Source organism: Lacerta agilis, chromosome 1 (assembly GCF_009819535.1).
Source record: "Lacerta agilis isolate rLacAgi1 chromosome 1, rLacAgi1.pri, whole genome shotgun sequence".
NCBI lineage: Eukaryota > Metazoa > Chordata > Lepidosauria > Squamata > Lacertidae > Lacerta > Lacerta agilis.
The window spans coordinates 22,566,000-22,583,021 of record NC_046312.1 but is presented as its reverse complement, the minus strand read 5'-3'; the positions used below and the strand labels follow the sequence as shown (position 1 = coordinate 22,583,021).

Here is a 17,022-nt window from a genome sequence, read left to right as displayed (position 1 = left end):
AGAGCTGGCCGCCTCCTAGGATAGTAAAATAATAATAATAATAATAATAATAATAATAATAATAATCAGACATCCCCCTCCTCGAATAGAGAAGAGGGGAGAGAGATAATATTGCACAGGGAGGGGAGTTGGGGGTGGGGGAAAATCCCAGATTAATACGGCGCTTCTGTAGACTGGGATCAAACGAGGACCCTGATGCCCTAAGGAGGGCGCCTGCCTGTCGCTGCTGTTTTTCGCAAGGCGGGAGGAAAGGCAGCGCTTGTCTGTGTCGATCGAGCGCGTTCTCCTCCTCTGACAAGTCTTCCTGCAGAGACGGCGCTTAAAGGAGACCTGGGAATGGAAACGAGGGAGGGAGAGGGAGAGAGAACGAAGGAAGGAAAGGGCTTCTCGGCGGGGTTGGGTGGTGTCCCCCCCCTACCTGATGATGTCGTCCTGATGCCCCAGGTAAAATTTCTGCCGGTGCTCCCGGGGGCTGTAGACCACCCCGACCCCCGCCACGAAATAGACGATCTCCTTGGCGGCCGTGTAGTAAAGGTTGTTGCGGCACTGGTGGCCCCGGTAGCCGTAAACCCACTCCAGCCTCAGGTGGCAGTTCGGGGGGCTCCGGTCAGCCATGGCCCGCCTTCAACCTTCCCGCCTGGAGGTCGGGGTCCTTCCTGCCGGAGCCCCGGAGCGGGGTGGGTGGGTAGGTGAGGGTGAGGGTGGAGGGGGAAAGAAAGGGTCCCCTCAAGCCCAGGGATCGGTGTCTTCCCCTCGCTCAGTCCCTGGCCGCCGGCATGGAGCCTTCCCGAACAGCCGCCAGTCCCTTCTGTCCTCCTCACAGAAGGCGTCGCGGGACGCGCTGGGCTCGCCTCAGCCTGGCAGCGCCGCTGCTGCTGCTTTTGCCGCCGCCTCCTCCACCACCACCGTTCCGGCTAGACATGGCTGCGCGGCGGCTCGGCCTCGGCTCCTCGATTACTACCATCCACCTGCTGGGCCTGGAGGTCACCCCCTTGCAGCGGCTGAAAACTCCAGCCCGAGCCCCGCCGCGACGGACCCCTAGCCCCTTCCGCGCCTCAGCGACCCGGGCGCTCGGCGCTCCGACTTCTGCCTCCGTCGGCTCGAGATCCGCCTCGCGCGACGTCAATCCTCAACCGCCGTCGCCGCCACACACACTTTCCCTGTACTCTGCGGCTGCGCAGTCTGTCACCCTTCTTGCCGTCGTCGTCCTCTCCTCATGGCGCCCTTTCCATGAGCTGGAAGATGTCCCTTTCCCTTTAACCCCCCCCCCACAGCTTCCCCCGCCCTTGAAAGTGGACTTTCAAGGCGTAATGGCCGTCCTTGTCCTCGCGGCTTCCTCGCGCCGCCTGAGGAGAAAAGGGAGGGGAGGCGGCGTGGGGGAGGGGAAGCAGCCAGGAGGAGGCTACCTGAGGGGAAAGGGGAGGCGGCTATGGGTCAAAATGTTAAGTCAGAGAGACCAAACGACGCTTTATCATCATCATCATCATCATCATCGAAATAACCCCATCTGACTGGGCTGCCCCAGCCACTCTGGGCTGCTGCCACAAAAATAGAAAAACACAATAAAATATCGAACGTTTAAAAGCTTCCCTTCAAGACTTCAAACACGACCTTCGCTGCATGAGGAATGCAGCTGTCCCTCCTTCCCTGACCGAATAGTCTTCCTTGCTTAGTTATCTTACTCGAGACCTTATAAAATCGTCTCTTGTCGTTTAATTCAGTTGCCGGCTGGTGTGGTTCTTTAGGTTTTTTTAAAAAACATCGACACATCGAAACTCTAACAGGTCAAACACAGAGAGAGATCTGAAGTGAACAGCATTAATTCCGTTCAACTATTTCTCTTCTCAGCATTCGTTGCAGTACAATTCGCATGAACGCGGCGTGATTCTGTATAACTCTCCATGGTGCTGAATTTATCTACAAACCGTTGTTAGCCTGACAAGTAGCCATTGGCTTCGTTTTGTAACGTTTTAAAAGGGCCAGAAAGATGGTGTGTTGCAGTTAAATAAATAAGTAAAGTACCTACTCAGAGCCTTAGATTCTGTTCAGGTGCCCTTTTGGCAATTTTGGGGAGGCATGAGTTACTGGAGCACATTCCAAGCTACATTAAAATGTTGGATTTCTCCATTGATTGATATGGGTGACCCTCAATTCTGTCTCTGGCAACGTTTAAAAGTAGCTTTTCAGTATAAATCAGGAAATGACATTTCCAGGCAAGGATTAGTTACTTCTACCCTTTATCAATTTGCATCTGTCCTCCTGCCACAGCTACTCCCCACTCAGTTACCAGGCCCTTGCCTTCCCTAGTCTCTCATTATTATGCATAACATAGTGCTACTCTGTCTGCTGATACTTTTGTCTTGTGCATGGGTAATGCTGTTTTGGCTGCATAAGCAGGATCACTGGAAAACTTGGTATTGATATTATTGCAATTGGTTTGAGTATGGAGATGGGAGTAGCAGCAGTCTAGGGTCTGAACATGAAGAGCTTTATAGGCCAGAAATCAGCCTGTGCTGATTGGGAAAGCCAATGCTGAGTTAGTGAGCAAACTGGGCTGCTAGTATTACCTGCTCTCAGTGGTCCACTCTCAGAAAGCAGACTACCACATTCTGCACCAGCTTAGTTACCAAATAGTCACAAAGAAGCACCTTGTGTCTCACCTCATGGTTACAGAGATGTAACTGTTGCAAAGTCCAACACCAAAAAACAGATGCCATCAAAACCTGGATCTCCAACCTTAACAGTAGATTCAGGAGCACCCCAAGAGCAAACCTCATTGGTCAGCTTGCTCCTTAGAAGTGACATGACAGAATACTTGCCTATGTTCTGCCTCCATCAAAAACATTGGCACAAATTATCTTGGAGTGATTCTTATTTAGTGATTCACTGTATGTTTACTTCTAAGAGCTACTGTGTACGCTACTAGTTTTGCTTGTTGTATGTTGCAGAGCACACTTTCTCAAGCAACAGCTGGTAAAGATTTTGCCTTTTAAAACTCTTCCCTAATTGAGTTATGTTGGCAATTTGCATATACAGTGGTACCTCGGGTTACAGACACTTCAGGTTACAGACACTTCAGGTTACACACGCCGCTAACCCAGAAATAGTACCTCAGGTTAAGAACTTTACTTCAGGATGAGAACAGAAATCGCACGGCGGTGGCACGGCAGCAGCAGGAGGCCCCATTAGCTAAAGTGGTACCTCAGGTTAAGAACAGTTTCAGGTTAAGAACGGACCTCCAGAATGAATTGAGTTCTTAACCCGAGGTACCACAGTACATTTTCCAAGATCATTATAAAAAACTATATTTTTTTCAAGAACATTGCTGGATTCCATTAAACTGAGAAAAATAGGCTAAAATTGAATGAATTGAAACTGAACTTAAGATCCTGACAAAGTCAATAAGAACGTTATAATTTACATTGGTCGATAAAATCAGTTCTTAACTCTTAAATTTGAAGAAGATTTACAACAGGGTTTAGAATTTTGGTTTCCATGATAGTGATCAGAATATGAATGGTGATAATGATTATTTACCTGACCTTCTCCCTAAGGTCCCAGCATAGGTTACTACATTAAAACACAATATTATAAACAGTTTAAAACAACTTACAATCACAAAAATAAAGTGGATCCTAAAAATATGCACCTCAAATGTCAAAAACCAGAGTAAAGAAGTGCAATGAGACAACATGTGTGATGGAGCATATATTAGATCTGATGTTCTATTCTTACATGGAAACAGAGGCTCCGGTTATATTGTGTTGTGTCGAGGCACTGCTCTATTAGCTGAGGCATTAATTTGTGAAGTCGCACATCCACTTCTCTATGGTGCCACTGGAATGGAGTACCATTAATAGCTATTAATATTACCAATTAATACAGAAAAGTTGTAATGCATATAATAATATATTTTTTTATAAGGCAAGCCATCTTGTGTGGGTCATACCCCTAAAGGCAACCTATTAATAGTTATTATGAAAGATATATAAACTTTGTATTTCCACAGTTCACTGAAAATTAAGTTCTAAATTATAAACATTACAGCATCCTTTGCCTAAATGTTTATTTATAACACCTGCTACTGATATCTAGCAGTGACAAGAATCACCCAGCACTTTTCACATTTACCCATTTAGCACACTTCAAATCACTAGGTGCACTCGATGCAAAAAGAATTTTGCCATATACATATAGCATCCTTTTCATATTGCACAGTATGCTTTTTAAAAAAGTGGATATAATCCATGTAGTTGAAATAGATGTTCTGTATTGAGCACCACTAACTTATACTGAACACAGTGTATATGAAAGCCTCAATGGCATAAATGAAACACAAAAAGTAGGCTGATTAAATTGCTTCATTTTCCTACAAATGTTCTTTCACTGAAAATCTGATTTCCATCTCTCAGCTTGATTTGATTTTGAACTGACAACAAAACTAAGTATAGAATTCTTTAAAATTCTAGTTCTGCGACTGCAATTGCAGAACTGGTTATCTTATGATGTGATCTAAAATGACATAAAGCAATACTTTATATGCATTTAAACACCATTTGTGGTGTTTTCCAGTATGTTTTTAATATCTTTTTGTATAATTAGTGCAAGGTAATATTTTCATTTTTAAATGTTTGATTGATGCATATATATGTGCTACACCAGTATCTTATACTTTATAGAACATGACTGTAAAACAGCTTTACTGGACAACCAACTTGAGATGCAAATCTATCAAGAAATACTATGGAGTGAATGCAATGTGTAGTACTAAAGGATTATAGACAGAGGGCACAATCTACTGGGTCTATGTCCTGGGTAAAAAATCATTGCAACAAGGAGAATTTTTTTTCCAAAACAAGGTTTGTTCACCTGCAGTTCTATATGTATAGTGCAACATTTTGAATAATATCACAGGTAATATATACTGACGATGAGCATGCTTAACATATTAAATAGCTGTTGCTTCCTTCTGTCATTTTTGATCTCATGTGCTATCAACTCTCTGATTGCCCTGTAAAGAACAGAATTAGGACTCTTGTGACTACAAGCTGCAATCTTATATACAATTACCAAGGAGTAAGTCCCACTGAATTTAATTGTGACTATGCACAGGATCACATCCCACATAAGACAGAAGAGAAGGGGGGCTAGGCTTGCTAATGGAGTAGTAGAGATGGGGATTTACTGGTAGTTAGCAAAGCAGAGGTCAGACTGACTTTATAGGAAAGGCTTTGCAAAGGAAGTGGATTATGATGAATGTATTTCATAGCACAAAATGGATTTTCTTTAGCTCCTAAGGACTTTATACACAGCATCACCCTGCTTTTACTATTTAAACCTTGCAACAGCACAGAAGAGTGGTAGCAAATAATAATAATACTGTAATAATGAGACCTCACAAAGTTTCTTATTATTTGCTTCTTATATTTATAACCCACCTTTAATCAAAAGAGCCAAAGGCAGCATATCTAAGACCATGGAGAGCTCTGTATGGAGTCAGGCCAATGGTTCATTTGGGTTTCAGAAAGGAGTTTTCTCCAGCTGTACTTGGAGCCCCTTTTTATCATCACAACAGCACTGTGATGTAGCTTAGGCTGAAAGATAGTAACTGGCTCAAGATAATCCAGTGAATTTCATGAGCAAGTGGGAAATTGAACCTGGGTCTCCTCAGTCCTAGTCTTAGATCAGACAAGAGGAACTTGTGGGCTTCAGGGTGAAAAACAGGAAGTAAATAAATAAATGATTCAGATACTCCTGGGACCACAATTCCCATTACCGCTGATTGCTGGTTAGGGGGCTGGTCCAAGACACCTGTGGCAAACCACAAAATGGTGTCCCAGAAGAGCCAACTCCTAGGAGCCAAGGTCCCTTCAGCCCTCCCCAATAAAATATTTGAGGAAGGCAGCCCACCCACTGTTGATAGGCATTGTCATTCAAATAGTGTGTGCGTGTCACGTATTGTGATCAACAGGGCTTTTTTTCATCTGCAACTCATTGGAACTCAGTTTCGGCTCCTCTCGGGTGGGTGCCATTGCTGTTATAAGAGAACAAGGGAAGCGTTTATGGTGAGTTCCGGCACCTCTTTTTCTAGAAAAATAGCATTGGTGATCAACAATATGGGGTGGCGCTTACTTCCCCCTCAATATTTTATTCAAATTGGCACCCCTGCCCACCAGGGAAAAAGGAGTGAGTGAAGATCTACATCAGGAACAAGTGGGAGAATAAAGATCTACATTGGGAACAAGAGTTGGAGATGAGCAGCAACTCCTATTTGCCAAGAGGCTGCTGTAGCAGCAGCATTGGGAGGAGGCTGCCGAGGTGGCGGCAGATCCAGCTGTCACTGCCACTGCGGAAGCAGCAGCAGGCAATGCACTCCTTGGAGACTGGATCTGCTGCCTTGGTGGATCCTGCATGCCCAAGGCATTTGCCTCACCTTGCCTCGTGGGTGTTTTCTCCTGCTCCTGAGGTCAGGACCTGAACCAATGGATTCAAGTTACAAGAAAGGAGATTCCGACTAAAGATCAGGAAGAACTTTCTGACGCTAAGAGCTGTTCAACAGTAGAACAGACTACCTCAGAAGCTGGTGGACTCGCTGGTAGACTTCATTTGCCATTTTTAGGCAGAGGTTGGATGGCCATCTATCAGGGATGCTTTAGTTGAGATTCATAAAAGAAGTTGGAGTTCTTATTGCCAAATACACTGTAATGAATCCAAATAAGAACTCTGGCCTAAAGTTTTAACCAAAAAGCATACGTTTACTCGTAAGTAATTCCAAATGTAATATCAATTCTGTAAAGAATTACAGTCTTAAACATAAAATAGTTTCATATGGAAATTTTCCTTGAAGTCTTCTAGAGATAGATGTCAAGGCTTCTCAAATACGTGTCAAATGTAAACCAGGGAGACCAGGACAGGGCCCCGTTTCGGCATGGATGCCTTCTTCAGCTTGTTTTTTATGATAGAAGTATATGAAAAATATATATGGTGTCTGTTTCTTTGGTTCCTAAAAGGATATAGTGTCTTAGAAGAAGTTTTGCTGTGATTTTCTTATTTAGTTGAGATTCATGCATTGTAAGAAGTTGGACTAGATGAGTCTCAAGGTCTCTTCAGACCTGGGGTGCCAACCTGAATAAAATATTGGGGGGCCCAGGTAAGCCCCACCCACACAATTGATCACATGATATGATGCGCACACACCATTTGAATGGCAATGTGCATCAACTTTGGGGGAGGGGGTCGGCTCCTAGGAGTTGGGTCTTATGCTTCCAACTCTACAATTTCACGACGCTACGAACATCTGGAGGGCCACAAGTTCCTCACTGCTGGACTCGGGTGAACCACCACACCAGAATTGAGAAGTGAAAAGGACGTCCCTTCTTCAGTCACGGCTAAATACAGGATTGCCCTCTCGCTCCCCGGACAGAGCTCTTGAGCTTTTAAGCAGCTTCATTGCAGTCAAAACAAACAAACAAACAAAAACAGGCGAAACATTCTTGCTGCTAAAAGCTTGCCCTTAAAATAAAACAACCCCAAACAAACAAACAAAAAAACATTCCTCATGATATAGTAGCACCAGGAGAAAGAACCCTGCCAGCAAAGAACCGGCAACCTTAATTCCCTGCAAAGGGGAAAGGGAATAAAACAAAACAAAATAGAGCACAGAAGAAGAGAAATGGGACGCGACTCCTAAGAGTCTTTTAGGCCGACCATCTCTCTCTCTCTCTCTCTCTCTCTCTCTGCTTCTCACGCAAGGCGAGCGGGAAGGGCTGAGCGGAGAGGAGAGCTCAGGCTCCCACTCAGTTGTTGTTTTTCCTGCGCAGGCAGTTGCTTAGCCGACTACGCGCCGGCGAGGACCCTGGCTGTAGCGTTGCTGGGCAAAGCTAAGTTGGGGCGCGGGGCCTAGCCGGAAGGGAGCGCGGGGACGCCGAAGGAGGCGCGCTGCTCTCGTCGTCCACTCGCCGCGCCTCTGGCCCGCTATGGGGCTGGAAATGGACCCGCTGCTGCACGCCTTGAGTTACTTCAGGCGGAGGAAGTTCCAGCTGTGCTCGGATCTCTGCTCCCAGCTGCTGGAAAAGGAGCCCGGCGACCAGGTCAAGTCGGTAGATCCGGGATGTGGGCGTATGAGGTGCTGGGCCCCCGGGGGAAAGGACTTAAAATGGGCCCGTGGTCTGGCATATTTAAAAGGTGCTCTTTGTGCATTTGGAGTTCTCCTCCCTTACCGTGCACACGCCGGCATTTTGCATAGCAGTGGAAGACTGCCTGTTGCACTTCTTGCTCTTGTTTGTTTGTTTGTGTACCTGTGCGAGCGCGTCAGCAATACGCACCACCTTGACAAGAAGACTCCAGGTACCAGATACAAAGAGCTCTCTTTGCTCCATGGTCAAAACAAAATAAAAAATAAAAAAATCCTTCCAGTAGCACCTTAAGAGACCAACTAAGTTTGTTCTTGGTATGAGCTTTCGTGTGCATGCAAGAACAAACCAAGAACATACCAAGAACAAACTTAGTTGGTCTCTAAGGCAGTGTTTTTCAACCACTGTTCCGCGGCACACTAGTGTGCTGCGAGATGTTGCCTGGTGTGCCGTGGGAAAAATTGAAAAATTCAAGAGAATTACTTTATATATAGTCAATATAGGCACAGAGTTAATTTTTTTAACATTTTCTAATGGTGGTGTGCCTCGTGATTTTTTTCATGAAACCAGTGTGCCTTTGCCCAAAAAAGGTTGAAAAACACTGCTGTAAGGTGCTACTGGAAGGAATTTTTTTATTTTTTATTTTGTTTTGACTATGGCAGACCAACACGGCTACCTACCTGTAACTTGCTCCATGGTGTCATGAATGATGCAGTTCCAGTGCTACCACTTGTAAGCTGAAACTTAGACAAAGGATTTAAAACACATTTTATGGGTTAGTTGCCAGACTAATGCTGGAATGTCTTGTCTGTTAATAGCAGCAATTCACAAAACTGTTTTTTTAAGTGTATGATTGCCCCCTTTGTACTTGTATGCAATTCATTTCCCTCCGACCTCCCTTTTTGACACACACACAAAAGCATGTGTGCATGTACCTGCAACTCTGGATAATGAACAGTTGAAGTCCATAGAAGTTTGTGCCATAATAAATTTGTTGATCTTTAAGGTGCCACAGGGTTGTTTGTAGCTTTATCACAAAAGTGGTTAGTTTTGAAGTAGGGTAAAAGAAAAGAAGAGCATGGAAATGGAAGCTTCTTTCTTTTCATACAAGCTCATGATTTCCTATTAGTTATTAACATAATTATTTACGAGTTCTTCAGCAACAACTGTGTCAACCTCTTCCCATACATCTTTTAAGTAAGTAGACTGAACCTCTTTGACAAAGCAAACTTTGGCCACCTCATGAGAAGAGAAGACTCCCTGGAAAAGACCCTGATGTTGGGAAAGATGGAGGGCACAAGGGGAAGGGGACGACAGAGGATGAGATGGTTAGACAGTGTTCTCAAAGCGACTGGCATGAATTTGGCCAAACTGCGGGAGGCAGTGGAGGATAGGGGTGCCTGGCGTGCTCTGGTGCATGGGGTCACGAAGATTCAGACACGACTGAACAACAACAGACTGAACTCTTTGACAAAGCAAACTTTGAAATACTGGAGAATGGAAAAGACCACAAAAACCTGAAACAAACTGGTTCTCTGTATAATCTATAAAATAAGTAATTTGTATGATTTTATTTAGAACAAACTGCACCCAAACTACCTAGTATCCTTTGATAATTATGCTTTAGAAGGTGCTATTGTGAGATGAGCAGAGAACTTTCTAAGAAACCAATGCAAGATTAAATAATTTATGTTATAATGTTACATTGAAAAGAAATATTCAGTAGCATTCAGGAAGGTTCTATTCTTGATCTGGTTTTGGAGGGAATAAGTTCAGTAATTATTTGGGTGAAGGAGACTGTTCACTTATTAGATTTGCTCGCATTGTAAACTGGAAGAATCTGCAAGTACCTGTATATCAGATGATAATTTAAAATGCATTCCTAACCCCACTGATGAGAGAAAGTCACATTGACTTTAATAGGGCTTATCTCTGATTAAACATGGTTAAATTGGAACATTAGTTTGAGAGAATTCAAAAGAGAAATGTAAAATGTTAGCCATGAGAACAACGGACAAAGCCTACATACACCATGGGAGATGTCTAGCTAGGCAATAGCACTTGAAGAGAGAATTATTGTTGAACATGAGCCGACAAGGTACATCTGGAATGTAAGAACAACAACAAGTACCACTTCAGGCTATATTATCATGAGCATTGCTTCCAAGATTTAGGAAGTAGCAGCTCCACTCTTTTCATTACTAATATAATTTGGTGTGTTGTGGTTTATTGTGTGCTCAAAGTTGAAGAAAGGCACAGGAGTGAGGATATTTTAATTTATTTTGAATACATTGCCTGAATGTCTGACATTGTGACAGCTAAGGAAGGGCTTTTTTATTGTAATCCACCCCCCAGATCTATCAGTCAAGGTCACACAGCATGTGCAGGAGGTATCAAGTCTTGCCCATTTAACAGTGTCCCAAGTTGAAGATTGATTATTTTTGTTCCAGGGAAATTGATGGGGACAAAACTGAGGACCAAGCCAGACCTTAACTGCAGTGCATTATGTCTATGTGTGACAGCAGTGAACCTAGCAACTGGATGAAAATGGCCTTCAGTGGGAATGTCGCATGAGTGAAACTACACTCATTGGAAGTCTGATCCAGCCCATAGTTTGGAGATTCATGAAAAAGCCACAGTAAACTTAGGCCTTGTGTATTCCAGCCTTCACATCACAGGAGGAGATTAGAAGCTTTCCGCTTCTATATTTTGCCAAAGTAAACCATAATTTCCAGTCCTACCAGAGCTGTAGGATGTTCTGAACTGAGACATAAATTAATTCTATCCCAAAGTCTTAGGGCAGGTAATGGTAGATTTAAAACAGATTTTAAACCTGTTAAAATTTGGTTAAAGCAACTAAAAGACTACATGCTAAAAGCCTCAGTTGCCTATTTGCCTAACTTAAATACTATCTCACGTGAAACATGCTTTGCTTTGTGATATGGCAGATCTTTAGGAAGAGGCAGCTCCAAAGTTCAGCATTCTAGTTTTCCCTATTTAATCAGCCGACTGTAACCTCAATAAGGTATACACAACTCGTAAATTATATTGGAACAGGATAGAAGTGGTTTCTTGTGTATTCTGCGTGCAAGTTGTTGTGTTCCTGAGAGATCAAAGAACAATTGTAACTCAGTGTAGAATCTGGGACACTGCTGTAATATGCTCCCAGCATTCTCTCAGCCATATAATATGACATGATGCAATGCATGTAGAATCAGATCTGCAGACTCGTTGCAAGATTTGTAATACAATAAGCACTGAAACGATGCTCAGGATAACGGTTTAATGCTATATATTGGCATTTTAAAATATAGCATATAAACCTGGGCTGCATGTAGGGTTTCACCTTAAGAAAAAGCTGAAAGAGCAAACAAATAAAAGTTATTTAGTCCTTCAGGACTTAATGGGAAGTACAGTACTGGTGTATAATTCAGTGTCATCACCATAATTTAAAATAATTACTTTAAAATATATACACCAGGATCAAATATATTTGCTTCGTTGAAGATAGAGTGGGACATGGGGACAAGGTTTATCTTTATGACATAGTTTTGTTCATAGGAATATTATTTTATATTTCATAAAATATAAATACTACAAAGCGGTTTGCAAAAGGATAGAACAATAAAATAATCACTAAAATAAAACACAACCATGATTTAAAACAGGTTAAAACTGCAGTAAAATAGACTAAAACAAATTGACACTGCAGACTTTCGAAACACCTGGGAAGGCTTGTCTAAATAATGTCTTCAGCAGGCACTGAAAGGAATACAGTGAATAAATATTTATTTAAGACATTTATATACAGTTTAATTAGTCACATTTCTATGTGGTGTACATAGAAACACTCCACAGTAAATGGGACAATGAAAGGATAACAATTTGTGAAACTTTAAAACTACCTTAAAATACCTGCGGGAACAGGAGAGTCTTAGTCGTGCACCTGAAGTTCAACAAGGAGGGTGCCTGTCTAATCAATTAATATATCAAGCACTTAAGCGTTTTGATGTCATCTCCCCCCCAAAAAATCAAACCTTATTTATTGTATTGATACTACATAAACTTGACCTTTTGTAAACAGGCTTTTATTTAAAACTGTTGAGTTCAAAATGGCATGGCAGAGAACATAACTATTGTGATACCATGCTGGTATTGCAGGCTATATGCCCCATTTTAAGTGCAATGCATTGTACTGTAGGTCGCAAGATCTGATTGTTAAGTGATTATTTGACAGACACAGACAAACTGGGGGGGCAGGAGAATTTTTCATGTAGTAGCTTGTGTCCATGAGTCTAATCTGCAAAATGTACAATTTAAAACAGCAGCAGCAGCATTAACTTGCTGCCAGAAAAATTGGTACTGGACATTAAAAATTAAAGCTGCAATCCCACACTTAATAGGGAGTGCAACACATGTGATCCAGGGCACAATCCTATACACACTTAACAGAGAGTGCTCCATTGAACTTAATGGGACTTATGAGTAGACATTCCTAGGATTATGTTGTCATTGAAACTTCAAGTAAATGTACATCACTTTAAACAAGCATTTGAGAGAGGAACTAACTGTAGTCTTGTGCTTGTCTACTGAAAAGTAAGTCCCCTTGATTTTAGTGGGGCTTCCTCCCAGACAAGTGGATACAGGATTGCAATCTGTCAGTTTCTGCTGCTGGAAATTACCTTTCATCATCAACCATAGGAAAAAATGTATATTGGGTTTCTTTGTTTTATAGCAGGAACATGCTTCTGTGCTGCTGTCGTGGTTGATCATCCTGATTAGTTGCCTAATCTGATTATTGTTCTTTGTGTACCATATGTCAACTTGAAGGCAAGGAACTAACACTGGTTTGTAGTACTGGTTGACATGAGAAAAGAAATTGTCAACTGTTGTTGAACTGTATAATAATTATATAATGTATGCAATAAAATACGTATAGTATTTTGTTGCTGGTGCTCAATGTTCCATGTTCATTAATTTCTTACTGCTGCCTAATACATGTTTCATCATTGATGCAAATTCCGTGCCTTCTGAATCAGTGGTGAAATAATAAGAGATGGAGTGGTGATGAAAACTTCTCAGAATATTTGCTAATGAAAAATAAATGTCTAAATTCACATCAGAGTGTAGTATAATAACTAATAGCTAATACTAATAGGGATATGCCTTATTACAATTTCAGCTATGTATAAACTCTCCAGGTGACTTTAGGCACACCGCTTGATTTCATAGTCCCCTCTAGAATATGAGAATAAGAGTTGTGGGAAGGGACATGTTCTCCTGTAACCTCTGAGGAGAATCCACAGCAATCATTAGCAAATCCAGGGAGCTTGAGATGATCAGCAGAAACACCAGCCTGGTGAACGTGGCTGTGTTCCCTCACCTCATCCTGGTCCTGCTGTCCATCAGTATGTCCTTCACTGACCGATTCTTCATATATGAAGTCATTTCCATCAAGTACACCCAGGACATTTGCAAGGAACTGCTAATCTCAAGTGGCTTCACTTTTTAAGGGCCTAGTTTAGTTAAAGGCTTGTCTTACCCCATATGTACCCACTTGACTGCTTCGATCTGTGGAAGTGTATTGCCACATAATGTTCATTCTGCTCTTAAAATGAATTGATTGTTTAATGTGGCAGTACTCCCTGCTCATTAATATGAAGCAGGCACCTTAGTTATGTTGGTTTCAGCTCATGCTAAGGGCTTTTTTCTCCCAGTAAGCCTATCCAGGCATGCAATTTTAACAAGTAATTTTATTATGTACAGTTTATTTTGAGTTGCTGATTTTATTTATATTTGGTTTACATTTGTTTATATTTGCAAATGTTAGGTTTAACCTTTTTAGTGTTCATTTTAACCACTATTTTAAAAGAAAGTTTTATATTTTTCTTTGTGAAATGCTTAGAGTAAGCGATACATAGGTTTTTTTAAATAAATAAAATAGTTTATAAATGGAGTTCAGTGGGACTTACAGGGCCAGCTTATGTATACATACACGTGTATGTATATTTTATCACACGTTTAGCTGAAATGTTGATTTCAAAGGAGTTGAGGGTGGGACGCAATCCAAAACGTAATCCAAGTTCTGTATATATCTTTTCCAGACTGTGAATTGCATAAATTTGTCCATAAAATCTGAAATAAGTAATATTTAAAATTTTGTTCTCTTAATCCTAGCAGCAGATGGGATGGGAAGGGGCCTGGTTGTGTGGTATTGATCCCAGCCAGATGGTGTGAATGAGGGCTTTGGCGCTGCGATCTCCTGCCAAGCAACTGGAAAATAGGAGTTTAACTTAAAATACACTCTGGGGATTGTTGTCTGTAGTTTCTTACTTCTGACTGCTTAATGCTTATAGAACCCTTTTTCCATAAGCCTCTGTGAAACGTAAAATGTAGGACTATAGAAGGACATACTTCTCAGGTTACCAACATAGTCCCCGTGGGCACAACAGCATCCACCAATCTTCCCTTAGTGCCTGCCCCTCCCAATTTTTGTTGTTGTTGTTAAAAAACCTGAAATGGAGGAGTTTAAAAAACTTATCATTGTGGTTTGTCTAGGAAGGTTGTCTGTTTCTCCACCGTTTTTCATTTGGTTTAGGCTATACATAAATGTTTTTCTGTTAGTGGAGATTCTGAGCCTTGCCATTTTTCTTCTGTAAAACAGGTATTTTGTGATCCCCATAAAAGTTTTATTAGATTTCCAAATATGCACCCAATACTAAAAAGTTGGGAAAACTTGGCATACTGAGAGCTTTGTTCAGTGGTTGCTAAAATGAGTAAGATACATATTATCAGTCTAAGGTGTTCCAATCAAGACTGTTGTTTTTGCTGTATTGACTTTAATTTACGGCGTAATGAACTGGAGTCCATTATCATCAGATGCATAAACGTTATCCTGACTTGCTGGTTATGTGTGCACCTGGGAGAGGGGATTGTAAACAATATGGTCTGAGGGAAATGAAATAAAGTACAGACAGTGACAAAAGCTTAATTGTGAAACATTGTTGAAAACACAAACATTCTGACATTGATAAGCTAATAATCTCATAGAAGATGATACAAAACCCATTATCCCGATTTAAGCCACAGGGGATAAGAGTTGAATCTATAAATTGTTATTTAGCATTTTCCTGTTGTCTCCCTTTGAAATTCCTTCATTCAAGAATAGCCACGTTAAGGTAGGTCCTGGGAGTTCAAATGTATTCATATTCAGAGCAGCTAAAATGATCAACTCAATCAGGGCCATCTTAAGCGTATCCAACACCTTAGTGCAAATATCTCTCTCACGTTCGTTTCTCATAGTTGTCAACCTTTTTTAAGGGGGGGGGGACTTCGGTCCGGCTCATTTGCATCGCGTGGTCCGACACGCGCTTGGCGCTGCATCTAAGAAAGAGGCGTCTGGATCGCAGCCCAGATGCCCTCCCGCGAAGCCTCCCTCTAAGCAGCTGGTGCCCATATGGGGAAGTCTGCGCTACAGGAGGGCCAGCAAGCAGATCAGGTGGCTTGCCGGCTGTGCCATCCTCGCTCGGCGCTGGGATCGCAGGGTGCTTCCCTGCTCCACTCGTAGACTCCACAGGGAGTCGCGCAGGCAGTGACACAGAGAGGGGCTATCAGTTTACATAACAATATTGACTTCCGGCGAGGACGCCATCGCGGGCGGTCGTGGGTTGCCTCGGCAGCGAGGCGACCCAGTCCGGCCCGGCGGTTGGAGCCCCGCTACCGCTAAGCGGGGCTCCGGTGAGGCGCGGGAAGAGCGTCCCACGCCTCGGGCTCCCCGGCGGGCCCGCTAGGCTCCGTGCCCTTCCCTCGTTCCCCCTGTAAAGGGGGAGTGGGGGTGAAGGGATGGCGGAGCTGGGCCATTAGGGGATATGCCCCAACCGGGTCGGAGAAGCGGCGGCCGCCGCTCGCGACGAGCGACATCGTTCTCCCTTTAAAAGATGAAAGGAAAGGAAGCCCGGTGGCTGTAAGTACATGATTGGATTAACTTGTGGAATTTAACGATCCGGGAGGTTTCAGGGAAAGGAAGCCTGCCTCCCTCCCTTCGGTGGTAAGAAAATAACTGTTTTGACAGACTGCTGCTACAATGATGGTTACAAGGCTTTGATCTTTTGACAAGTGAGACTATTCAGATCTCCCTCTGGGGAGTAAGATGATAGAGAATATCTCTTGTTAAAGTTATGATCTTTGCGCCCTGGTCTCGGGGAAAATGGCTGCGAAAGTCTGAGTTAGTGGAAAACTACTGGTACTAAGACGGAAAAACACTGGAATTGAAACTGAAATTTGATACCTATGCCCGCTTCTACCATGTTGGGTTTGGTTTTTGAGCTTGTTTTGAACCCTGAATTAACTGATGAACAAAGGATTATTTTTCTGAGACTGGAACTGCTTAATCAGAAATTGGTGGTTTTGAACCGGGATATGGCGAAAAAAGTATTTCCCACAGAGGAGACCTTTTGGATTATTGATACAATGGAAGAGAGCCTTGGCAAAGAGCTGAAGGGGATGATTGAAGAACAGAGCGAAATGGCCTGGCGACTCCGGAAAAAAGAAACGTCCTTCGGGGGTGGCAGACCCAGGACGGCGAAGATTTCTATATCCAACTTTCGGGGTGAGAGCTCGGGAGTGATGGGCAAAAAATTAATATATCTACAAATGAAAGAAGAATGGATTATTGAACCGGAGAAGCTGGAAGAAGATGAACTGTGTACCCTGATGCTCGATGCAAGGAATGATGTGGACTGTGTCTGGATCTGTGGACTTATAAGAAAAGAGGACAATTTGAGGAGTGGTTCCGGTGCAAGGTGGAGAAGGACAACGGTTAGAGGGGGGATAGGGTGAACTGTATTAAAGGTAAAACATAAATGGTCTGTTATGGTACCCTGGAACCGGT

General features: G+C 42.8%; 2 protein-coding genes across 8 annotated transcripts in view; one reads left to right on the top strand and one right to left on the bottom strand.

The window, feature by feature from the left end:
* Positions 1-675, bottom strand: part of EML5 (EMAP like 5) — an 87,857-nt gene extending 87,182 nt beyond the window's left edge. For 4 of the 7 annotated variants that reach the window (XM_033141469.1, XM_033141477.1, XM_033141491.1 and 1 more), the window contains exon 1: positions 419-674. In XM_033141469.1, the coding sequence (XP_032997360.1) occupies positions 419-615 (197 nt within the window). In that variant the 5' untranslated portion in view covers positions 616-674. Of the gene's footprint in view, positions 1-418 lie in introns of all 7 variants that reach the window. The other 3 variants (XM_033141516.1, XM_033141509.1, XM_033141500.1) reach the window with 2 other exon arrangements.
* Positions 676-7,877: 7,202 nt separating this feature from the next.
* Positions 7,878-17,022, top strand: part of TTC8 (tetratricopeptide repeat domain 8) — a 32,684-nt gene continuing 23,539 nt past the window's right edge. Inside the window, exon 1 of the mRNA XM_033141456.1 lies at positions 7,878-8,090. Within this exon, the coding sequence (XP_032997347.1) occupies positions 7,977-8,090 (114 nt within the window). The 5' untranslated portion in view covers positions 7,878-7,976. The remainder of the gene's footprint in view (positions 8,091-17,022) is intronic.